The following is a 24,704-nucleotide window of genomic DNA, read 5'->3' as shown; positions in this document are numbered from 1 at the left end:
TCCCCATGCTGCCTCTGCTCTCCCGTCCCCAAATGAACTACTGATGCTGACGTGCTGTGCTTTGAGGGTACCTATGTGCTGCTGTGCTGGAAATGCTTGTGGCATCTGCTGCCAAACTGGCCCTGGAGATGCTTGGGTTTTCTGCTGTGCCCCCAGATCTCCCCACTGATGGTGATATTGGGGCTTCTCTGCTGGGCATTTTGGGGTGGTGAAAGGGAAATCTCACCTTGAAGGGGCACTGCGCAGGTTGGTCCATGCTGGACCACGAGGTCTGGTGGGCTGAGCTTGGGAAGGGGCTGTCAGCGTTGGGAATGCACCTTGGAAAGGCATCATCTTCAATAGAGAGAGCCAGAATGAGGCCAATGCAGCCCATCCAGAGCCGTTTCATTGCTGGATGCAGAGCAATCTGCACAGTGTGAGCACTCTGCATGGATGGCTTTGCATTCCCCTTTGCTATCCTACACTTCCCTCTGAATTAGCAGAAACTTTGGAATCTTTTCTCTCCACGTGCACCCTTCAGTGCAGCAGGGTGTGCACACAGAGCAGCCGTGCGAATGGCAAATAACACGTGCAGGCCACGTGAAGATTTCCCTTGGAGAGCATTGTGTGCATAGCCAGGGATACCAGGAGCCTGCTGGAATGTGTAGTGGTTTGCTTTTTTCACGATAAAGCCTTGCAGAAGTGCTCCTGGAACATGCCAGCACGGATTAGAGCACTGGGGCTCAACGTTTGCACAATGATGGCTGAGTTCAAAGCAGCAAAGCTTTGAGGCTTTCCCTCCCTGGATGGGTCCCAGTGCAGTTCTGAGGGCTCTGCTCACTGCCTGCTCCATCTCTGGGTCTCTCCATTCCCTCCAGGCACCCCCTGAGCTCCACCACCACTGTCACCCCCAGCGCTGGAGGTGCCATGCAGCCTCTGTCTGACTCTGCAGTTGATGGGACCTGAGTGTTCCTGGCTGCTCTCCTCTGTAATGCACAGATTTTAATCTTTTGCTGTCTTTCTTCCTCCTAGGAGACTTTTGTCAGCCTTCTTAATGAGGCAGAATTGCCTCACTTCCTCAGATATGGAAATGTCTCTTTGTTCAAGTAAGGCCCTGTCCCTTATCTCTGGATTTGGACAGCTCTGCTTTTGGCAGTTTGCTGTGTGAAAGGACTCCACGCACCTCAATGTGCGCACAGAGCAAATATCCAACTGGGGAAAAGTTTGCAACTCGGGATTGGCTCCAAGCAGAGCAGGAGTGACCCCGCATGGGGACATGGTCTGCAAGGCTCCTTCCCAACCTTTCAGTGCATCCTCACCGTCCCCATCTCCTCTTTCCCCATCCTCTTTATTTTCTCCCTATTTTATTTCTCTTCAGCCACATCGGATTCTTTCACCTGAGAACAGAGCCAGTCAGAAAAATCCCAACAACAGTTTCTAGCCTGATATATATATATTTTTATTTAGTCTCAAGAGGTTTTGCAGCTGTTGCAGGTGTGGTAAAACTCACCCGGTGCCAAAAACACAATTCCAGGACAATTCTGTGTGCAGAACGATTGGATCTGGGAACTGTAGGGCTCCTTCAGGACAGAGCTGCCTGGAGCACATATGTGGGGAGAAAGACACAGAAGTCTGATAGATCTTCCCAGTTCCATTCTGTTGAATGTCAGTGTTGTTGCTCCTGCCATTTTGGGGCATCAAAGGAGAAAACATGCATGGGCTGGACAGGTCAGTGATGGTTCTCCAACCCAAAAATCAAAATCCAGTGCTATCACATCCCATCATCATAGAACCATGGGATGGTTGGGCTGGAAGGGACCTTAAAGATCGTCTAATTCCCACCTGCTGTGTGTTTAGGGACACTGGGAAGTATTGGGTTTCCTAGATTTGAAAGGCATAAAATGCATAGCAGTGATCCATTTCCAGGAGCTAAGCACAGCCAAAGGAGGGTGTTGCTTATGGTTAACATCACAAGAAAGCATTCCTTGTTATGCTGCTGGGTTCTGGAGGAAAGAAATTGAGATGCTGATGCATGCAAACCAATAGCAGATGCTTCTGGAAAATGCTATAAAGATGGTGCTCAGTTGTCCCACATTTTGGGATGGAGGTCCCTTCCAACCCAAGCCATCCCATGAAGCTATGATGTACCCAGGAGCTGTGGGGTGAGGAATAGCATTTTGCTGATCCAAAATCTGCCTGCGGTGCTTTGGGTGCTCAGCTTTGGGCCCACCCTCACCGTGCTGCAGGACAGCCCCACCATTTCACATCTCCCTCCTATTCCCCACCTGCAGCATCAGATTTACCATTCCCCTCAGCATCTCCCTTGGCAGCACCATTTCCCATTGGGAGCATCGATGGCCCCTCGACGAGCACCTCTGACACAGCACCCGGATGGGCAGAGCAAAAGGAAGAGGAGCGGCGTTCTGTGCTGGTGACGCTTTCTCCCAACCAACAAACAAAAGTTTTATTGGCCAAACCCTCTCGGATGCCGCATTCCAGCTTGGTAACATTTCGGTAACACATTGCAAACGTTTGACTCATAGAAACTTGGAAGGCTGCAGCCGGGGGAGGGGGAAGAGCGTCACATTCCCATTCCCGGGCAGGGTTTGGTTGTTGGATTTCTTTTTTTTTTTTTTTTTCTTGAAGAACTGAAACTTCTCTCTGTTTAATGAAAAAAAAAAGTGTTGGAGCCGGACGCTTTCGGCTCGCATTGTGTTTGCAGTGAGGGGATGGGGGAGGAGGGCTGCTGCCAAGGGAGGAACCGAGGCAGCTGAACTCGCTTTTCTTCGGCAAGTTGTTTTTTTTTTTTTTCTCCCTCTGTGTTCCCAGGACAGGGTTGGCTTTCTAGGTTTGATAAAGCATTTCCTTCCATTGTCATTCTATACGGCCTCTGGGCCCTTTGCTCAGTCCCTCCCCTTTCGCCTTCCCTTCTCTTTTCTCTCTCTCTCTTCCTGAACTTCAGTGAATCTTGAGATATAAAGAAAGCAGCTGCCTCCCCCCCCCCAGCACATCTCGGACAATGCGACCGCATCTCCAAGGGCTTTAACTCCTCTGGATGCAAGGACAAAGCCACGGTGAGTACTGGGGGTCCCACGCGCGTGATGCTGCAAAGTGCCCCAACTGCTCCAACCCAACCCGAGCTGGTGCCAATGTTGTCCCCGTCGTGCCATCCCCATATCCCCATTGTGCCATCCCCATTGAGCCCCTATGTCCCCACTGTACCATCCCCATTGCACTGTCCCCATGTCCCCACTGTAACATCCCCCATTGCGCCGTCCCCATCGTGTTGTCCCCATTGTGCTCTCCCCACGTCCCCACTGCACTGTCCCATCTGTGAGTGGCATTGTCACCTGTGTCACCTGGGCCAGCTGTATGACGCCGGCTGCTCAGCATGGTGGGAGGAATCCTCCTCTCCAAAGCAAAGCAAAGCAAAAACAAACGTGATGCAACCGTGTTTCCCAGGAGCTGCGCTGCAGGAGGGCTGCGCTGTGATGCCAGGTGTGTGGTTTTGGAGGTGGGGGCTGCACAGCGTGGGGGCTGCACCCCTCCTCTGCTTGCTGCCTTTTCCTGTTTTAAGCAGCAAAGCAAGAGATGGGCTGGAGCAGCAGGGAGCTCCGCCGTGCAGGGATTGGTGACGTGGGGCCGCGGGGAGCAGCGCAGGCTGGGGCTGCAGCACTGTTTCCTGCACAGAGAACAGGAGGCAAAACCAAGGACGCAGGTTTTGTTAGTTAAGGGAGTTCAGGGCAAGCACTGGGGTTGCTGGCTTGCCTGGCAATACAGATCCCAGTCTCACCTCCCAGGAAAGCCCAAGCAATTCACTGTGACAGACACTCAGGCCTAATCCAGGTCAACACAAGGGATTGCACGCTGCAATGAAGCACAGTGCAGACCTGCCAGCTCCTCCAGAGCAGCTCCCCTGGCCTGGGCTGCCCAGGACATGTGCTGTGTTTGATGTGCACCAGAAGGGCTCTGTTCCCCATTCCTGGTGCCTTCCCCCTTCTCCCCCTGGCTATCAGCTATCACTCTGGTCTCACAGCAATCTCCTTTAAGGTGCTTGCTCTCTCTGGGTTCTGCGTGCACTTTGTGTGCTCACTCACCACGCACTCCCTCTTTGCCTCTGCTGCTGTGCACTTTTCATCTGTTGATTTGCTCTCAGTGCCCAGGTGACAATGGGAACAAAAGAGCAGGGGCTGTAATTCCAAAGGATGTTGAGGTCAGAGCAGCCCCTGTCCTGCTTGTGTCTGCTCCTCTGTTCTCTGAATGACTCGAATTCCGTATCATCACCTTACTTTGGGGGATGGGGAGAAATGCAACATGCAGAATAAGTACAGGTGATGCACGTGGGCTGTGCAGCCCTGTGGTACAGAGGGGCAGAGGACAGCAGTGCCAGATGTGTTACAGACCCTGCAAAGGACTGAGCAGCCCAGTCCAGCCCAGACGCTGCAATCGATGTCTCAGCTTTCACGTGGGGATTTTCCTGCTTGTCTCCATCTGTCTCCAGGATCTGCTGTCTGTGCTGAAATCTGATTCGTAGGAAATAGTATCTCAGTCTGGGAAATGCCACGGGGTGCCTGAGGTCTTTGGGACCGGGCATGGAAAAGAGAAGCCCCTAAAGCCTGTCATAGTCCTCTGTGCCAAAACCAGATAAGAAAGCCTCAAAGTTTTATTACAGGTGAGCTTCTCACATTGCTGCCTCTGCTCTGGAACATAGAGGGGAGGTGTGGGATAACCACAATAAGGATGGATTCCATGTCAGCAGGAATCCATCCAGGTGAAGGGGACAAACCTGGTGGTGGCTGGAGGAAGAGGATGAAGATGTGGAGGAGGAGGAGGCTCTTCTGGCAACCACTCAGCCCATGCAATAGGAATATTTGATTGTGCTTTTAATCTGGATGAATGGAATCCTCCTGGTGGGGGCTTTAGGAGCAGCTGATGGAAAACAGGGCACTGACAGAGAGAAATGTAGGTTAACAGGGTAAACCTGGGCATGTGCAAGCAATGGGATTTCATGTTAAAAAGCACTGGAAGAGTGCAGCTGAGAACAGGAAAAGTAGGTCAGATGCTGAGTGGTGTGACTGCTGTAGGAAAGTACTGTAGGAAAGCAGCTCTGGACAGGCTTTGGCCACCAGTGGGGTGCCTGGGCAGTGCTGAGCCTTCAGTGTGCTTTAATCTCATGGGAGCTGAATTCTTTGGAGGAAGAAACAGAAAAACCTGTGCCATCAGCTGTAGATGCAAGGCTGAGGAGATGGGTTTTGTGCCCTGAGCAGGCAATGGGAGGCTATGAAAGGAGAAACCTCCTGGTATTGAGTGTGATTCTGGGTGTTACAGCCAGGGAGTTATCATGCAAGGTATGAAAGAGCAGCACCTGTTGTGCAAAATTCATTCAGAGCGCTGTGTCAGAACAGTCTGGATGTGTGCTGAGCTTTTTTTTCCTCCTTAAAATCACATTTCTTGGTCCAATGCAACCCTGGATGTTTTCCTCCCATCCCATCTGTGTTTGTGGCATTTGCTCATAGGGAGCTCTGCTGGATGCAGGAGCTCTGGGCAATGCTATGGGGTGTCTGGATATGGGATGGGAGCTGTAGGAAGAGGGGTTTGGGGTTGGGTGATTGTGGAAGAGCTGCTCCATTCCAGGGAGGATCAGAGTCCTTCAGCTAAAAGAAAACTGCCTCACTCAGCTGAATCCCGTTGAGGGATAACATTGGGCTTCACAAGTCAAAAGTAAAGATGGAGATGGAATGAGCAACATCAGCTGTGACCAGACCAGATCCTGCAGCAGGAGGGCCCCCCCCCCCCCCCCCAAACCACTGTGCTGCCTGGGACAGCTGTGCTGCCAGCAGGAGCTGATGTGCTTATATAAATGGAGATGAAGGCTCTGAGGCATCATTAGGAGGAACTGAGAACTTCACTGCTGCTCCTGCCCCCAAAGCTCAAAGTCCTTCTGCCATCTTCCCCAGCTCAGTGCCCACAGCCCCCTCCAGCGCAGCCTCCAGGAGTTCATCTCTGTTCTTGGCACTTGCACAATGAGGAAATTGGCCAACGCTTCCACAGCAGCCATCAACTTTCCAGGGATGTTGCATGGATTTTCCAGCCAGGGATGGAACAGCCTCAGCAACCCTTCAATCCGCCAGCATGGGACTGCAGCTCTGCATTAGGAAGGAGCAGACAGCATTTAAAGGAGCATCCATAGGCTGATCCTCCTGCACAGGAACAACCTTGTGTTACGTTGTTGCATAGGAGAATGCACTTTAAATGCGTATGAACTGGCTGTGATTAGTTAGGAAGTTTTCTTTCCATAGCAGGAAATGGGAAAACTGTAATTATTTTTTTTAACAAACCAGGTGCACCAGGCAAAAAGCCTCAATGCTGCGAGCACTTAGCAAATTCGTGCTGGCTGCACCTGATGGTTTTAATATCACTGGACAAACTGCTCAGTAATAGCTTTTGTGTGGTGGCCACACAGGAAGGCCCCAGTGCACATTCCCCTACCCTTCATACTTGCTGTCCGTTGCGGGGCTATCGGTGATGCTGGAATCATTTTTCCATCAGCTTGTGGTTGGATCTGCTGCTCTCTGCATTGGCATCTTCTGAGTGCAGAATGCACAGAGGGGAAAAGCTGCTGCGTCCTGCCCTGCGCCGCGGCCTGGCGGATGTGTGTGGGTCTGCAAAACCCATCATGAGCTTTGCAGTGCTGGTGCAAACCCACAGCAAGGCGAGGGCCAAGCAAGGTGGTGGGGGATGCAAAGTGGTTGGAGATGCAAAGTGGTGGGGGATGCAAGGAGATGGCGTGCACAGTGCTGTCCCCGTGTCCTTTCCCTGTCCTCGTGGGTCGACCCTGTTTGCTGCCTGCCCTCCTTTGTTCCTGAACCATATTTCTCATCTCGTCTTGCTGGGAGCCATGCAGAGGAGTGCTGCCTTTCAAACACGCCATCCTGCGTCAGCCCCAGCTTCTTTGTTTCTTTTTAGTGTGCTCAGCTTCGTGCTGGGAGAGCAGGGTTTTTCCAGCCAGGACGGTTCGGAGCATCAGACGTGTGCAGAATGAATGATGCTGGAGCTTCAGGCTCAGCCAGGGCTGGAAAAACCCCCACTCTTTGCTTTGGGCTTGAAGCAAAACCACCTCCTCCAGCTCTCTGTAGCTGTGCTTTAAATCTGGGGAACAGCACGTGTGCAGCATTCGGTGACAACCAGAGCCCATAATTCAGGGGATGAAGGCTGCACAGATCCATTCCCCCAGCATGGCTGGCGCTGTGCTTGGGGCCGGGCAGCACCTGGATCCTGCTGCCTCCTCGCATCAATCTCCCAGCTGGGATTTGTCCAAAAACAAAAGGTTTGCAGCAAGCTGGAATAACAGCATGAGGTTCCTGGGCACTGCACAACCTGCAGTGTCCTCCAGCCCTGAGATGAGCAGAGCCTCACGATCGTGTTGCTTCCAGGGATGATTTATAGCCTGGGTTCTGTAAGTCCTTCTCTGGAATAAGAAAGTATTCCTATCCCCGTAGCCTGAATTCGTTATATTGAAATAAGGGATTCTGCATTCGAACAAGAAGAATCTCTGCAGTGCTTTGGAAGGGAAATATTTCTAAAGATGAAATTAAATCTCAAAACAAATCCAAGAGCAGGCACAGAGACCACAAGCCAGCAGTGTGCCCTATGGCCAGAAGGCTGACAGTATCCTGGTTGGCCAACAATTGACCAAGGTTGACCAAAGATTGGAGCACTGGGCCCAGTGCTGCACTCCCCACTTCCAGGCAGATGGGGAACTGTTGGAGAGAACCTCATGGAGGGTGCAGAGCTGGTGGGGATCTGGAATCTCCTGATGGGCAAATGCTGAGAGCCGCAGTGCTGTTTGCTTGGAGAAGGTTGAGGGGGCATCTGATCAACGCTTTACCAAACCCAAGCACTGAGGTCATTGCTGGTGCCCACCCCTGTCCCCTCCATGCTGTGGGGTGAGAGCAGATTTGGGGACACAGATGTGGCTCGCCAGCCCCCACTGCCTCCTGCACACAGTGCAACCACAGTGCCACACAGGGAAGGGGACGAGGGCCCTTCTGAAGGTGAAAAGCTTCTTATTTTTGGCCGCTTTCCCCCGACTGCTGGAGCTGACCCCAGCTGCGAGCTGTTGAAGTTTTTAGGCCCTTTGTTTGTTTAATCGAAGCGCTGTTTGTTTTTGATCACAGGCATTAGATAGGCACTTCCTCTGCATGCAGGAAGCAGTGATTTCCTGTTCGCTCGGCGGCCAACTCTCACTGCGCAGGAAACCTCGCTCTGCTGAGTGTTCACTTTTTGTGCAGCGTTTTTGGAAGTCCTCTCGTGGGGTTGTTTTGTTTTCCCTTTCCCCATCACGGTGCTGTTGGGTTCCCAGAGGGGCTGAGCTCTGGTGGGGGGCCATTTCCCCACATTTGGTTGAAATCTCCCAGCGAGATCCAAAATGCAGGGAAGGCAGCATCACTGCTTCGATGGCGTTTGTCACCGTTGTGACGGTGTTTGCCACTGTTTGGATGAGGTTTGCCACTGTTTGGATGGCATTTGCCATCAGTTTTGCACTACCACCAACAGCACAAGCGCATCCCACTGCTTTCACAGACCTGCTTGGTGCAGATCCATGCTTGCAGTCACCCAGTTTGTCTCTCCCTGCTGTTCTGTTGATGTCTATGGGTTGTTCCAGATGCAATTTGGAAGGTATGTTTGAACCAGGTCACCTGAACAACTTGCCATCATGGACAGAGTTAAAGCAGGGAGCTGGACCAAGCCTGCCCTGTTTGCTTCTTTTCTTGCTGGGATCTTTAGGCAGATAACTGCCCTGTGGGAATGCAGCAGGTAAATATTATTACTGATGACCCATTAAATTTGTGTGAGAGCTCTGCTGTGGGTGCATGGCTTGTGCTTCCCAGCAGCTTGCTTCTCATCTCTGCAATGCTCCTCTGGCTTTGCTCCCTTCTGGCTGCAGCTGCATGCCCAGGTCAGTCGGTCTGTAAAGCATAAGGAATGGGGGCAGAACTGATGATACTTCCCACCTGGAAAGGTGCTTCTGGGGTGGAAAAGAGTTCCATAGGATTTCCAGTTGTGTCAAAGGCAGCTGGGATGGGAATCCCTTGGCAACTCTATGCATAGGAAGTTTTTGTTGGTATCTCAGAGCTGACCCAGACAGGACTTTGCTGTAGCAGTGTGCTCAGAGCTGTGGTGGCAGATGCCTCCAGCCACAGGAATCCCGGACAGGTGGACAGACAGACAGACAGACACGGCCATGTGGGAGCATTCAAGCTGGTGCTGGCCATCAGTGTCCCGCACTCTCATCTGCTGGAGCTTTTAATTACTTTGCTGTTGTAAAGGGGCTCTACTGGAGGGAGAGGGTTTGTGATGGGGAGCAGAGCAGCTGGAGGACCAGAGGGAATGGAGGAACTGAGAACCCACAGCCACAGGACAGACACGTCCTGCAGACACCCATGCAGGGGAGAGCGTTGGATGCTTTGTTTTGTGCAGTGGTGGTGAACAGCATCACTGGGATGGATGGAGGGATGTGGCTGGGAGGAGGGCAGATGCCTTCAGGGTTCTCCCAACCCAGGGCACCAGCACAGCAGCTCCTCCTGCCCAGTTCCTGGAGAGCTCACCATTCCCCTGGCCCCTTCCCATCATTGCACGTTGCTGACATCATTGCCAGTTGCCATGGAAAAGGCAAGTTGTCCAAAACACGACCCCTTGGCCTCATCCCATGTGTGTCAGGAAATGAAGGTTTTACAGCACAACGCTGCAGTGGAGCAGGAAAAGCCAGAGAGGGACCAGCAGCTCGGGAGCAGACACGTGGCTCTGCCCCCATCTCCAATGAGGAAATGGAGACCCACTAGGGCTACCAGATGGATTTGCATCTTCTGAGTTATTTCTGGGCTGCTGGGGAGGCAATGTGGTGCTTTTAAGTTGGTGCCCAGAGAGAGGGCAAAAAGTCTGCGTGAAGCTCTGAGCAACGCAACAGCAGATGGTTTCCATCATGAAACCCAAAGAGAGAATGTCTCCTGGGTGACGTTGTGTTGCCCTTTGGCTGCTGGCTGGATAAGGAGCCCAGGGTGATGCGATGGGCAGAGAGCAGAGCAAAAAGAGCTCCCAGTCATGGTGCCAGGAGCCAGCCAGCAATTTTCCTAAAGCCATCCTGGAATCTGTGGTCGCCAAAAGCCTTGCAGGGAGCGTGGAGGCTTTGGGAAGGAAGCATCAGGTGTTGAGCTGAGGTGGGGTTGGGACACTGCTGTTCAAGGCAGCCTTTGTTCGGGCAGGAATTACAAGCAGACCTCTCTCCCGCAGTGGTCAGAGTGGAGGTGTTTCCCCAAGGGAAAGCTGGAAGCTGTGCTCTTGGATCCTCCAGCACTGGAGGAAGCACGCCGCGTCCTGCCCTGACCACAAAGGCTGCATCCGCTCCCCTGTGCACAAGCAGCATGCAAAAAGCTCCATGAAGGCTCCAAGCAGTGGCAGCTCTGCCTGCCCTGCTGGATTCAGGCAGCCTTCGTGCCATGTCCGTGCTGCAGAATTAATCCATCTCCTCCTTGTGTTCTTTTCCCCATTCATTCGTGGCCATGCATGCAGCCCAGCCCCTCAGCAAGCAGTGGCCCACGAGCAGGCTGAGCAACGCACTCATCTGGGGATGTGCTGGAAAATAAAACATGGGAGCTTTCTGGTTTTGCATACCCCATCCGGGGGCACAGTGCAGGCGCCGAGCATGGAAAGTGGTAGCATGACACATCAGCACTCTTGTTTTGGTCTCACTTTGCTCGATACCTCACCAGCGCTGCAGTCACTTCACCCACCCGGTAAACAACAGCACGAGTGCGGGGAGCTGCCGGCTCCCTCCCGGCTGTGGGTGGCAGAGGGTTAAAAATAGACTCCAGATTTCGGTTGGTGAATGTGGAGGCAGAGAGCAGAGCGCTGTTTATCGATGCCAGGGTTTCCCCTGAGATGCTGAAATGAGTCAGATAAAGGATGGGTACAACTGCGCTCCGTGCACGGCTCCTCCTGGGGAGCTTGGTGCTGAGGTCTGTGGGGATGTTTGGTGTGGATGGGTTCCTACAGGTTGCTTTATAGCATCCTGCCCATCCTTACCCTTCTGTAAGCATTGTGCTCTGCCCTTCCTCAGCCATGAAAGCTCCCTTGGGCTGCTCAGCTGGCTCAGTTCCTTGCTGGGTTTTTAGCCCATGCAGAGGGCAGGGATGGGCAGGGGGATGGCTGAGGAATGTGATGTCCAAAAGAGTCCCAAAAGGCTGCAAGGTGCGCCGGGTTTCTGACACTGGGGAGGCTGGAGGAGCATCAGACTCCTGTAACAGTGCTGCAGATGTTGGCTCTGACCTTCCTACCCTATGCAAAACAAACTGCTTCCAATGCAGAGGTCTCTGTGATGCTGCGACTTCGGAGAAACACAAGGGAGGATTTTGCTGTCTCTGTCGTTGCACTGCTAACATTTGGGACCTTTAGAGCATCTGAGCTGTGAGCATTGTTGCTGGGTCCCCAAGCGGTGCCATCGCTGCTGCTTGCTGGAAACTGAGGGCTCAAATGATGGGGTGCAAAGGGCTGCTGGTGCTGCTGCAGCTCTTTGTGGCCACTGTGAAATTAGGACACGCGTTTTGGTGCCTTCCTACCCTGTGTGCTGCAGAAATTGTGGTCGCTGTGGCAGGTCCTGTCCTGACGGTGCTGTCTTAGCATCCCATGCCCTTACATTCCATCCCTTTGCACAGTGATTGGACCCTGGGGTGATGCAGACCTGGATGCTCATCTCGTGTGGCACAAGGCATGTGCATTTGGATCGCCCCAAGCTGGTTTAGTGCACAGGGGGAGCAGTGTGCTGCTGTTAGCAGGGGACCAAACCACTCTCTGGCAGTTTCTGAGCTTGGGTTGGCATCTGCTTCAGCTCAGCCCCATGAGGTGGGAAATACGGCTATAACTTCTCCCTGTCCCCTCTTGTGCCTCCACACCTGCATTGGCATCACCATCCTATCCTCATCAGTATCCCGACTTCTTTCCTTCAGTATCCTTGTGCCCTCTCCTTTCCATCCCATTCTCTCAGCATCTCCATCCCCATCCCATTCCTCCAGCATCCTTGTCCCCACTGATCCCCATGCCATTCCCTCAGCATCCTCATCCCCATCTCATTCCTTTAGCATCCTCATCCCCGTCCCATCCCATCCCCATCTCACCCATCCCCTCTCCCTTCGCACCACTGCAGCAACATCCACACACAAGGCCCTCGGGAATCCTTTTTCTCCTAGGGACAACATTTTGGAGGAGGGACGGAGCTGGTCCCGCTTCAGGGGCATCCCATGCTCTGGGATCTGGGCTGGGCTGTGGGGCTGTGTGAGTGGAGCACTTTTTCACACCCGACGCTTCGCTTGTGGAAGCGGCGGCAGCTTCCTGTTTGACTCACACCTGACAGCCCTGCTGTATGAGTCTGGGCCTCTCGGTGCTTGCAGCAACCGAGTGGGGCTGTTTACAATTAGAGAACATGGGATTCCCAGAAAGAGGCTCAGACCGGACATCCTGAAGCGAAATACCCCAGGCGTCACCAGCTAAAAATAACCGTAGCAGAACAGTCACCAAACAAACAGCACGGCTGCGTTGGGTGCAGGGCTCTGTCCCATGGACGGGGGGGGGGGGGGGGCCCGGGGGACACACGATGGCCTTTCCTTCCCCTGTTGTGTTTTTTGGCCATAACAACGTGATGCTCCGAAGCAGCAGCGGCGCGCAGTGATTTCTCTCGGTTTCTGTCTTTGGTTTTGATGGGGGGGGGGGGGGGGGGGGGAACAAAGGAGGCACTAACATATAAATAAAGCTGTTTCCAGCCGGAACTTATGTGCTGTGGGCAGAGGACCCCGTAGCTGGCATTGCTATGGGAAGAAGGGTGGGATCGCACTGCTCTCTCCCAATTGCAGCCGTGGAGAAAAACGGTGTTTGAGCTTAGAGATTCTTCCAACCTTTCTCCAGGTGTGAAAGGGGCTGAGAGAGGGGATCCCTGGGTATCCCCAAGAAGGGGAGCAGGGCAAAAAAGTGCACAAAGCCTCAGCCCAGCAGGGGCTGCTCAGCCTCTCCCTAACAGAGATTTCAGCAGAGCCAAACTCCCGTTAAAAGGCACTTACGCAATCGGGTGCTATTAGAGGAAGTGTCTCTGTAACCCCAGGCAGTTAGTGGTTGATTTATGTCCTGCAGCTTTAGGTTTTACAAGTTGCGAGGGAGTTGCATAAGAAGAAAATTTGACCTTCTATTTCTTAAGAGCTTTTTTTTTTCCCTTTTATTTTTTTTTCCTGTTGGGGGATATCTTTTCTCCGACGTTCGCGGACCCATTATTTTGGTGGGGTGAAGAGGAGGATGGCAGCAGCTCAGAGGAACCCATGTGCCTTTGTCCTGTCAGTTGTGTCCCCTCAAAATCACAGTGGTTACAGCCAGGAATTGCTGCCCTTTATCACATGGGGGACCAGCATTGGGGTTTTCCTTCCTTGGCTCTGCAAGGAATGGTCCCTGCTGGCATTTCCCCGCTGCAATGGACGCTGCGGATGCTGCGCGTGCTCCCGGCGTGCACTGAGTTCCAACTGTTGGCTGTTGCTCTGTAGCAATAAATCCGAGCAGAGCACGCTCTGTGCATGGGGTGTGGGCTGCTGGGGGTGATTTGGGGCTGTGTCGCTTCGTGTTGGCCCTGAGGGATTGTCCCACGTCGCAGCAGTGGAGGCAGAAGTCTCATGGAAACTTCACTTGCTCTCTCTCCTTGTTTGCCATTTGCCTAGCTCCTAAAATAGAAGCGACTGAGACTAAAAGCACACACAAGCAATTTGCAAACAGAAGGACAATTAAAAGGAGGAAAAACCAATTTCCCCCAGCGTAGCGGGGAAAAGACAGTGCTGCATTGTGTGAGCTGTGGTGTCCTTCCAGCAGAACAACCGGCCCAGGTTCTCTGCCCACGGCTATTTCGCATGATGGTGTTCTGTGAGCTCTCTTGTTCTCAACCCCCTCGGAGTCTCTCTGCTCCGGCAGCAAGTGAAACCTCCTGGCCTTCCCATCGAGATGCAAAAAAGCTCTGTTTGCTCAGAGCTCCTCCATCTTCTGCAGGGATGGTGCTGGGAGCAGCGAGCGCAGAGCAAACGTTGCACGGGGGGGATGCCGAGGATGGAGAGGGCAATTCCAGTGCTCTGAGATGCTGAGTGCAGAGCTGGGGCAATTTCTGCCTCTGTTACAGATTCCCTGATTGCCCCTGGTGCTCGGGCATCACTTGCAGCATGAGGAGGGGGTCGGCACCTTTGTCTTTTGGTGCCATTAATTGGGATCAGCCCTTCGATCGCTTGGGTGCCATTTGGAAAGCTGAGGTTTGGGCTGTTTGTGCTCCAAGGGAGGGACTTTTGTCTTCCTGGGTGAGCGTGGGTGGCTTCGAAGCAGCTCCAATTTTAGTCTTTCTGCACCACCCAGCAGATATAAAGCTGGGCACCACGCTGCATCTGCTCCTGGGGTACCCATTGTCCGAGAATCCCCAGGTGACCAATTATACCAATGGGAGTACTGATGGAAAAGGGCCATTTCTAACAAAGCCTTTGCAAAAGGTTGGTAGAGCCCCAGGAGCCTCCTGGCAGCTTGATTTTATTTTGAAAGCCGTCAGCCCACCAGCTGGGTGTGAGAGTAAAATGAAAGGATGCAAGATAAACCCACTTGTGCGCGAGAGAGAGCCGCTGCCCGCGGCAGAACGACATCAGAGGTCGTCATTCTGAAACCAAGCATGGAAACTGCACTGAGAAAAAAGCTAGAGAGCAGGGCTCCTCACCACACACGGTGCAGACCACACTAAAGAGCTGCTCTGCCCTGGGGACTGTCACAATGCACTGGGGGGAAAGAGAGACAAAGCTAAAGGGCAGCAGGCAGCTCCGCACGCGGGCCGGGCAGATGAGCACTGACAACAAAGGTACTCCTCCAAACCATCTTCTGGGCTTAACGTGTCTCCCTCTGGGCTTTCTTAACACTGTGCTCTTTGCTGAACATCTCCGTGGTGTTCCTCTGATATGTGTGGGGTTTTGGCTGTCCACTTGCCCCAGGGAAGCGCAGGGCAGAGGGTGGCAAACAGAGGAGGCTGCAGGCGGCTCTTGAGCTGCTCGTGAATGCAGGAGTGTGGGGAGAACCGTCAGCAAATGTTGGTGTGCACTGCAGCCCCGGGCATTGCTCTGCTGCAGCCTTCCCAGGAGCACACAGGATTTCTGCTCCGGCCTCACCCTGGTGCATCCTGCCTGGGATTTCTGCTCTGGTTGATCCATGCTGGCACTGTGCTCTGATATATCCCCCTCCGTCGCTGCAGGGCTGCTCTGGACTGAGCCATCTCACAGGGCTCGTTTCCTTGCTCCTGGCAGCCACCAGCTGGGAGGGGAAGGGCACACAGGGCAGCAGCTCTCGCTCACATTCCATGCATGTGGGCCATGCAGAGCAGGAAAACCTCCCCACAGGTAGGCACCGCTCCCCTCCTCCAAGCAGCAGCGCTCTGGGTTTGAGTTTTTCCTTCTTCACTTAGCACTAAAAGGCTCTCTTGGGTCACCTGTGCTCACCAGTTTGCTGCCCAGATGCTCAGCTTCAGCTTCTCACCTTCAAAGCACAAAGTTCTCTTTGCTGCCCCACAAACCCGTCTCTGTGCACAGCACTGCAGGCACAGCGTTGCTGCGCACCCCACAGCACGGGTGGCTTTATCTGATTCCTGCTCACCCAGCCCTGCCTTTGTGCTGCTAAACCATAAGGATACACAGCTGCGCTCTGCTCACATTGCAGCAGCTCCTCAGCCTGCCAGCCTTCGCCCTGCCTGGACCAAGGGATGGGGCAGCATCTCCCTGTTCCGTTTGTCACAAAGTAGGGCAGCTCTCCCCTCTTCTCTGGTCAACCCTTGGTACTTCCCTGTTCTTTCATTTTCTCTTGGTGAAGAGCTTGGGAAATGGCACTGAGATAGACTGGTGTGCATTGTGAGCCCACGGGGAGGGGGAGGGAAGCTGCGATGGAAGGATTCTTGAGTTTCGCCCTGCTTCAAAAGTGCTGAGAGTGGTGCAACGCTCCTACAGCCCAGCATGGGAATTTCCATCTCGCTTCATTTCTCTGGGCTGTAGAGAAGGCTGAGCATGTGCTCAGAGTGTTTCAAAAACGAAGGTGCAGACTGGGAGAGCTGACACCTGTAAAGCAGCAAGGCCCTTAAAGCAAAGTAATCTGCACGCACCCGATGTGGTGGCTCTGAATGCTCAGCACAGCAGCAATGCTCACGAGCGAGTGCTGTCCCAGCTTAGGAAGGCTGCAAGGTAAAAATGAATTGATGCTAAAAATCTGAGCATCAGAGAGCTGAGAGGTTTTGGTCTCTCACAATCTATTCCACGTCACTCCTTCACTGCACACCGGCACCGAGGAGCTGAGCATCGCCTCCAGCTTCTTGCAGGAGGGCTGGGAGCTGAGGTCATGGCTTGCTGGGTGGAAAGATTTACTAGCGTTGCCATTCCTGATGTATTTTCTGAGCCTTTTTGGAAGGAAAGAATCCACCTTCCCCTGCAGACCCGCCTCGTCTGCTGGTGTGACCACTTTGCTCTGTCTGCAGCTGGCTCTGGCCATCCAGGTAGACTGTGTGCCATCACAAAGCTGCTAAAAAGATAGGTCCTTCCTCTCTACCCCAACCCAAAGGGAGTCACAGTGCTCTTTGTGTCAAGACTGGACTGCTAGAGCAAGGTCTGCACTGTTATTAATAGGAGAATGGGAGTGGATTCAAGTTGTGACATCTCTGTGGAAAGTACCATGTCCATGTCTGGGCCATAGCACCCCTTACATCTTCCTTATTTCTCACTGAAATGGGATGATTTCACTTTGGATCTTGCTCTGCTGTTGGACCTTTCCACACAGAGAACTGTGACCCCATGCAGACGCCCACAGTCGCAGATCTCACCCCACAGCCTCCCCATGGGGTGCACTGGGCTCTCCATTCAGCCCCTCGTTGAACAGGATGGGCAGTCAGTGGACCTTTGCTGAGCTGCTGTGATGCTTCCCACCCTTCAGGGCTGTGCTCAGTACAGGTCAGTCACGCTATGAAGCAAGAACTGAACATGGCACACAGCTGGAAAGATGGGGAAAAAAGGGAAAACCTCCAAATGGCTCCTTTGGCTTTTGGCTTTCCAATCCCAGGAGCAGCCCCAGGAGCCCTGGTCTGCCTGCAGTGCATTCTCTTTGTGTTTTGGAAAACAGAGTTTTGCCAGCTATTATTTCTTTATCTGGATACAAACCCTCTGGGCATTTGGAAAGGAAATAAACAATTTCCAGCCGCTCAGGTGGCGGTGATGTGCGCAAACTGTGCCGCAACCTCACACAGCCCCTTTATGTGAAAACGTTTGGCTTTTCTCTGATGGAAAAAGGCAAGGATGAGGACGAGCAGGTAGAAGTCGGCATATCCATGCAGGGAGTTTTCACGTGATTGCCACGCCGGAGCTGCTTTTAGAAAGAAAAAGCCAAAGGGTGTACAGAAAATGCTGCATCAATTGGGAAGCGCAGGGGACGTGAAACGGGGAGCGCAGCGGGTGCTCGCACAAGGAAGGGGTTTGCAGTGGGCTGTCCCAGTGCTCGCACAAGGAAGGGGTTTTGCAGTGGGCTGTCCCAGTGCTCGCACAAGGATGGGGTTTTGCAGTGGGCGGTGCAGATGTGGCCCAGGCAGCAAAGCAGCGCTCGCTGCACGCACTGCAGGAGTCAGGAGAGGGCGCGCGGAGCGGCGGCTGTTTGTTACAGAAACATTTAGTCAACTGGAAGGCTGTTTCGAAAGCTAAATTGAGAGCTGCTCCGGCTCCTTCCCCGGCCCATTGTTGTGGTTTTACAATCACATTTTCCTGTTTTTAAAACAAATGTTTTTCTCTCCCCTGGGGCCGTCCGAAAGACCCACAAGAGCGGCGGGGGGAAGCGGGCGGGTGAAGCACGCATCTTCCATCTCCAATAATTGCCCTTTGCTTTGCGCAAACAGCAACGGGAGGGTGGAACGGCCGGGCTGCAGCGTGCCCTGCTTTGAGTCGCTGGTTCCTCTTTGCCGCGCTGTGGTTTCATGCTGAGCAGAAGGACGACCAAAGGTATTTTTGTAGGTCTTATTGAAGGAGTGTCTATTTAAAACAGACCTCCAGGCTGATGGGTGAGCGCGGTTGTTTGGTTATAAGAGCAGCGGAGGATGGGGGTGGTGGGATGCGGGCTGGGCACTGCCCTGCCGTGCTGGGGGTTTTCGGGTGCTGGGGAACCTCTGAGGGTCTCCAAAGAGGAGGGTCAGATCCTGCAGTGGTGATGCAAGGCGAAGGTTTGCGGGGGAGGGAGGCTATTAAGCAGGCAGCCAGCTCTGTGTGCTGCTCTCGGTGTTTTGCTTTGAAATGTGAATAGTTTTCCATTTGCTGAATGGAAGCAGAGAAGTCGCAGCAGAGCGCTGTGATCATCAGCTGCTCCCTGCAGGGCTGCATCAGTTCTGCCCGGTGTGTTCAGGAGGCAGTTGGTGGCAGAGCTGCGCCAGCAGTGGGCTGATGCTGGGTTGGCTGACCTCCTCATCCCCTGCTCAGCCTCTGCTGCCTTCGCTTTGACAAACGGAGACCCCAAACTACAAAGCACCAAGGTCTGCACCCAGGATGCATCCTGATCACTCCACCGCTGCAGTTCCCTAAAGCTCCACTCGCAGCCTCCTCCTGTGCCCAGCACAGCATTGCCCAATTCAGGGTGTTTCTGCTCCCCTATCTTTCATACATCAGCAAATAAAAAGCATCAAGCTTTCTTGTGCCCGAGTCAGCAACTCGCCCACCTCCTGCTGCCTGCTGGGTCAGCCGTGGCTGGCAGGCTCAGCAGATCAGCCTCCAGCATCCCAAATTCAACCTGAAGCAGGGGATCTATGGGAGAAAAATAGAAGGAAAAGCAAGCACAGCTCTGTTGGAAAAGCAAGAACAGCTCCATTCTCTCCTGGAAAGCAGGAGAAACTTCTGATTGTTCGTAGTTTGTGAGGTCCAGAGATGAGGTGGAGGGTGCAGACCTGGAATGGGCCCAATGATTATGGAGTTTTGGGGCTGGAGGACAGGAAGGAGGAAGGAGATGGGATGGGTGGAAGAAGATGGGGATGAGAAGCAGAGGGAGGAGGATGCAGAGCAGCACAGAATGAGGTGCTGCCATCACTGCCCACCCTCCCCGTGGACCCTCTCCTGGCTGCAGGATGCTGTGGGCATCAAGGAGGGATTGGGGTGAACCCAGGCAGCCTGTGGTGGCTGCTCCTCCTTTGTCGGCACGAGGATTGCAAAACTCGTGGGGGTGAAGCGTGTTCAGCTCCTCTGATCAAAATAGCAGCACAGTTCTTTCACAACCAGCAGCGGGTTCTGGGTGCATCCCCCCACCCGGCCACAGCAAAGAGGCCTGGCTCATTGGCAGAGGGAGGAGAGATGGCAGAAAGGGAAGTGGTGCCTGCTTTCCTGGCTAAAAATACAGCCTGTGCTTCCAAAATAATCGCTGGTGAATGATTGGCGTCAACCCTGCGCTGCGGAGCTGCCAGCTGGTTCGGTGCTCTCATGTCTCCATCTGAGCTTTGGCCTTATCCCACACCTGGATGGAGGGAGGTCTCGGTGGGACACTTCTGCAGTTGGAGGCAGGTTTTGCAAGGATGATCACAAGTTGCAAAGATCACTACGATTCTTCCTTTGGCAGCCAGCCTCAAACCTCTCCTTTCTGACTGGGCTCTTGTTTTGGAAGAGAAAAACAGCCGCTTGCCCTTGGGTTCCACGTGGAGCCAGGAGCAGGGCTGAAGGGACGGATCCAGCTCGGGAAGCCCAACCCCTGGCTGCAATCCCCATCCTTTGGGAAGGATGGATTGAGGGGAATTTAGGCCTCTGAGCAGGAAAAAAGGGCTAAAAAGGGAGAATAAATCCCTTTCTCCTGCTGCTGCCAGACTTAAAGCGTGGAGAAAGATCCCAACGAATTGCATCTTGGATTGGTGTCACTGAGTGATATGCAAATACACAGAGTGGGCACTGCTGGGACTTTCACTGTCAAGTTATTGGGCGTCCTCAGAATGAGCTGTCTGTCATCAGAACAGTGGCAATTTTGGCATCATTTGGAGCTCGGGGGGCACCTTGATGTGCTCTGCTCTGCGTGGGGTGAGGTCAGGGTGGGCTCAAAGCTCAGGGCACCATCAGGTGCTGCTCGAGCATCGTCTCAGAGGGGCTTAAGCCAAACATTCCAGATGAACCTGGAGATAAATGAGATTCGAAAATGAATGGGAAGGAAAAGCCGATCCAGGAAAAAAGCATCGATGAAAGGGAAAGGGAAAACCCCAAAGGTGAGACTCAATGTGAGCAGCTGCAGCTTGAGCCAGCTTCAGAGAGCACCGAAAATAGCTCACATCGGGTGCCAGCCTGCGTGCACGCATGCATGCTCAATGTGTAACTTCCCATATTCTGTTCTGGTCGTGTAAAAGCGAACAAAATAGCTCAGCAAAAGCCCAGCTGCTGCCCACTCGTGTTTCGGTGTTTATCTCACTGCATCTGCACTGCTTGACCTCTGGAGGTGTGGAGCCCCATGGCTGAGCCGCAGCCCAGCGCAGGTCTCCTTGCTCTGGGATGATGCAGGGCTCTGCTCTGCATCTGAAGTGATTTCTTCTTTGGAAAAGAGAAGTGTGATTCGGTGGTCAGAGAATCCCCCCCGCTTCGGATTTCCTGGAAATGCTGCTGTCCTCTGGCAGGAGAGCTGAGCCAAGTGACCCCCGCCTGCAGGATGCTCCTGGCTGTCAGCAGGGAAATCTGTGGGATAACTTTGGGGGTGATTTGAAGCCCCTGAGGACCACCTTCTTGGGTCCACATGTGGCTTTTTTCTTTCTTTGTTTTTCCTCTTTCTTGCTTTGAGATGTGGGGATGCTTCCCCTGCCCTCTGCACTGTGCTCCAGTTGTGGCCACCCCAGGGCAGAGCAGAGGGGAGGAGAACTTCCCTGCCTTGGTGGCCACGCTCTGCACACTGCAGCCCAGCATCCCATTGGTCTTCTTGGCTACTAGAGCACACTGCTGGCTCATGGTCAATCTTTGGTCAACTGTTGGTCAACCATTGATCAACCAGGACACCATTGGTCTTCTTGGCCATGAGAGCACCCTAATGGCTCGTGGTCACCATGGTGGCCAGGATGATCCATGCTGACTGCTTGACAACTTACATATCTCATAGAATCATCAAATGGTTGGAAGGGACCTTAAAGATGAGAATACTGCTATGAAAAGATACCTGACTCTATTTGTAATAATAGAGCTGCTACGCTCCTTGAATTAATGGCAGACCATGGACCTGCATAATATTCTGGATTGGTACCATTCCATTTTCAAAGAGAACATGCTTCAGGCAGCAAGATAAATAGCGAAGAAAAGGCTTGTGAGCTGCACAGCTCTTTCCTGCTTGCACATCCTGTATCACTCCGGAGCAACCTTTGCTTTTAGCAGGCGGATGCTTTGCATCCAATCAGTGGAGGCAGCGGTGGGGAGCGAGTCCTGAGGGAGAGGGCAGGAAATGGCAGCAATCACCCGCAGCCAGCCCCGTGCTGCTGCTGCTCGCTGAAGGCGTTGCTGGATTTCAGATTTTCAAAGCAAATCCACGGCAAAGGGTCTTTTCCAGAGCTTCACAGAGTCAGTCAGGCGAGAGATTTTCAACGTGCAGTTCCTAGTTTTTCCTCCTTAAATTGGCCTGTGGGTTGTACCAGCACGAAGCAGGGTCCTGCAGGTTTGGGAAGAGAGGTAAAAAGCTGCAGTGACAGCAGAGAGCTCGTGCTGCAGGAGGCAAGTCTCCCCAGTTGCTGCATTTAACCAATCTGACCCTTGTATTTTCTCTCTCTGGGATTTCTCTGTTGTCACATTGCTGATGGCAGGGCATCTCTTGCTGGGACCAAACACGTGGCCAAACAACACTCAGCTCAGCACTGTGCTCCCAAAGAGCAGCCCCTCCAGCTGCCTGCTTCAAACACTTCTGGGGATTCACATTCCCTGCTATGGCCGGGGCCCTGCATTGCATCCCAGAATCAGAGAATTGCTCAGGTTGGAAATGGCCATCAGGATCAGCAAGTCCAACCATTGAGAAGACGACGCTTTTCTGATTGTTTGGCACCAGCTCTGTGTTCGTGTGTGAGCTGTTTGTGCTGCAGGAGATGCAATATGTGCTTCAGGAGGAGCAATAGGTGCTGCAGGAGATGCAATAGGTGGTGCAGGAGATGGGATATGTGCTACAGGACGTGCAATAAGTGCTGCAGAATAAGCAGCAGGTGCTGCAGGAGGTGCAGTGGATACCATAGGGTGGCACAGGGTGGGCTTCACCCACACCACACCGCACAGCGCCACAAACCTCATTTCAATACGAAACCACGCCAAAAGAGCCGGATCTCCTTTTTGAACCCCACATCCACTCCTCCCCCGTCCGCACCCCCCCCCCCCCCCCCCGCCGGGCGCCCCGCCCCGGCGCCCGCCGAACCCACGGGGGGGGGGGACCACCCCCACCCCCCCCCCCTCCCCCCCCCCCCCCCCACGCCCCGTTCGGTCCCCGCTTCCAGGAGCCCTTCGAACCCTCGGGGGCGGCTCAGCTCCATCCCCACCCCGAAGCCCCCCGGCCCGGCCCGGCGATGCGGGCGGTTCCATTGGCTGCAGCGCGGCTTCTGGGCGGTGCCGCCCGCAGACAAAGCGCGGTGGGCCGGACCGGGTCCGGGCTTCCCGTCTCCTCCCCGTTCCGTTGCGGCGTTGCAGGTGGAGCCCGGGAGCTCCGAGCCATGGATCCCCGTCGCCAACAGCCTCAAAACGGCCTCTACGCCCTGCCGACCTCCCGGCTTCGCATTTATCCCTGCACGGCCCCGCCCGAGGTGAGGGGGGTCCAGGGTTGGCAGCGTCCTGGGGGTCCGCTTTGGGGTACTTTCCCTCCCTCCCCCCCAGCCCCCCGGTTCTGCCCTACTGAAGATGCTCGTGGCCGGAGGTGGGGGACAGGGGGGGTTTAAGGGGTGGGAGCGCGGCTCTGTGCAGTGTGAGATGGGTTGTTCTTTGTTTAGTGCGGGGTTTGGGTTCTGCTGGAGGGGTTCGTTCGGTCCCGGTCCTTTTCCCTGCTGCTGGTTGGGCCGTAAGGGGTGGGAGCGGCGGCTCCGTCGGTTTGTGACACGTTTAATGAAGTTGCGTCCTTGTTTTCTCTCGGAGTTGCTCAGAAAGGATGGGAACAGCTGCTCTAGAAAAGCGGTGTTGATGCATGGAGTATCCCAGCTGTGCAGTCTGTGCCTGCTGCAGCCTGCAGACCTGCAGGTTATCCTGTGCTTGGTCTTTGCTGGCGGTTCCCATGCTCCAAAAAAGCAGAGCTTCCCACACCTTTTTTCCATGATAAAAGCATTATCCGTGTTCGGATGCTTCTGCAGAGGTAGTAGGGGGATGCTTGGCTGCATGAGGGAGGGGAGAGCTGTCACTTCTGGGAGCAAACTCCCTGAGGACTTGGGCTGTGCTGTGATTTTCGCCTTGTTTTTAGCCTGGAGAATGGTCTCAGCTCCTTACAAAGCTGTTTGCTTTGGGAAGCCTCTGCCCAGGTGTCTGCAGAGCATTTCGCCCAGCACATCACAGCAGATTTCTGGTGCTTCCTGGTGTGCTCTGAGGATTTCAGTCCTTCCTGCTTGGCTGCCTGATGTGAGCAGGAAGTGGGAGAGCGAAAATGGCAGCAAAAGTTTTTGCAGCAAGGCTGAAAGCATTGAAGACGTGGGCATGTGGGAAGGTTAGAGCTGGCAAGAGCAGGTCCTAAGCCTTTCTGATGTGTAATTTGTGTAAGGACATGTGGAAATGTTAGGGCCAATCCGTGCAGGTGTGTAATCTTGTCCTGGGCATCATGGCAGGAGGGAGGAGGTGGAGTGCAAGTGCACATGAGGTGCCTTTTCCAGCAGTTCATGACACTGTTTGGCTGTGTCTTGCATTGAGAAGAAGCTCTCTGGGATGGGGATGGTGCCCAGTTTTGGGTCTGTGCGTGGTGCTCTGTTCTGTCTGGGGCTGCTCTGACTTGACAGAAGCATTTTGGAGCTCTGCAGCATTGTTTCTAGATGTTCAGAGCAATGAAGTCCAGCATCCTGGAGGCTGCGGGTGTGGATTTGTGGTGTTTCTCTGGCGAAGTTGAGGAACTCAGGTCTGCAGTGGCTGAAGCACGAGTGTCACGGCTCTGGCCCTTGTTTCTGTGTTCACACTTCATTGGGCTGTAAGTTAGAATGAAAACCCAGGCTCTGTCTGATGCTGGGAGCTCAGCTTTGGTTGGGAACGGTGGCTTGGTGTGTTTTGAGACAGGTGGCTCTAGGGATGTGAGTGGCAACCCCAATGGCTTTGGGGTGCTGGGCTGAGGCCAAGCAGAGTTTTCTCACTTCAGGGCACTTAGAAATGACTCTTGAGAGGCTGAAAGCCAGCTCTGCCAAATCCGAACCATTTAGAAACTGTTCAAAGACAATATATTAAGGCTTGAAAATGTCAGTAGTGAGAGGCTTTGTGTGCCTGGAGTCTTTGTGGAGCAGGCTTTGGGGCTTTTTCCTGTTCAAGTGATGGATGAAATGGTAGATGTGCTTTTTTGAGAAAGACCAAGAGATCCTGCAGTCATGTATTTAGCAGCTGGGACCTTGAGGAGGGGAAAAAAAACAAACCAGAGTGCTGGCAGTGCTCTGAACCAGGGCAGCTCCTGCATCATTACCCAGCTCCAGCAGGGTTGTGTGCGAATCCCTTTGCTTTGGCTGGGGACGGAAC

General features: G+C 53.7%; 1 protein-coding gene across 3 annotated transcripts in view; it reads left to right on the top strand.

The window, feature by feature from the left end:
* The first annotated feature begins 2,661 nt into the window (after window positions 1-2,661).
* The window catches only part of LOC122170990 (histone deacetylase 7-like), a 56,263-nt gene continuing 34,220 nt past the window's right edge, over window positions 2,662-24,704 (top strand). The window contains exon 1 of one of the 3 annotated variants that reach the window (XM_042838296.1): window positions 2,662-3,053. In XM_042838296.1, coding sequence (XP_042694230.1) covers window positions 3,035-3,053 — 19 coding nt within the window. In that variant the 5' untranslated portion in view covers window positions 2,662-3,034. Of the gene's footprint in view, window positions 3,054-17,995; window positions 18,048-22,678; window positions 22,817-24,704 lie in introns of those variants that run through there. The other 2 variants (XM_042838295.1, XM_042838298.1) reach the window with 2 other exon arrangements.

The sequence above is a fragment of the Centrocercus urophasianus genome, unplaced genomic scaffold, assembly GCF_019232065.1.
Source record: "Centrocercus urophasianus isolate 14NV4802_14NV808 unplaced genomic scaffold, USGS_Curo_1.0 seq_75, whole genome shotgun sequence".
NCBI lineage: Eukaryota > Metazoa > Chordata > Aves > Galliformes > Phasianidae > Centrocercus > Centrocercus urophasianus.
Note: the sequence above shows the minus strand (reverse complement) of the source record. Positions and strands in the feature narration are given on the sequence as shown.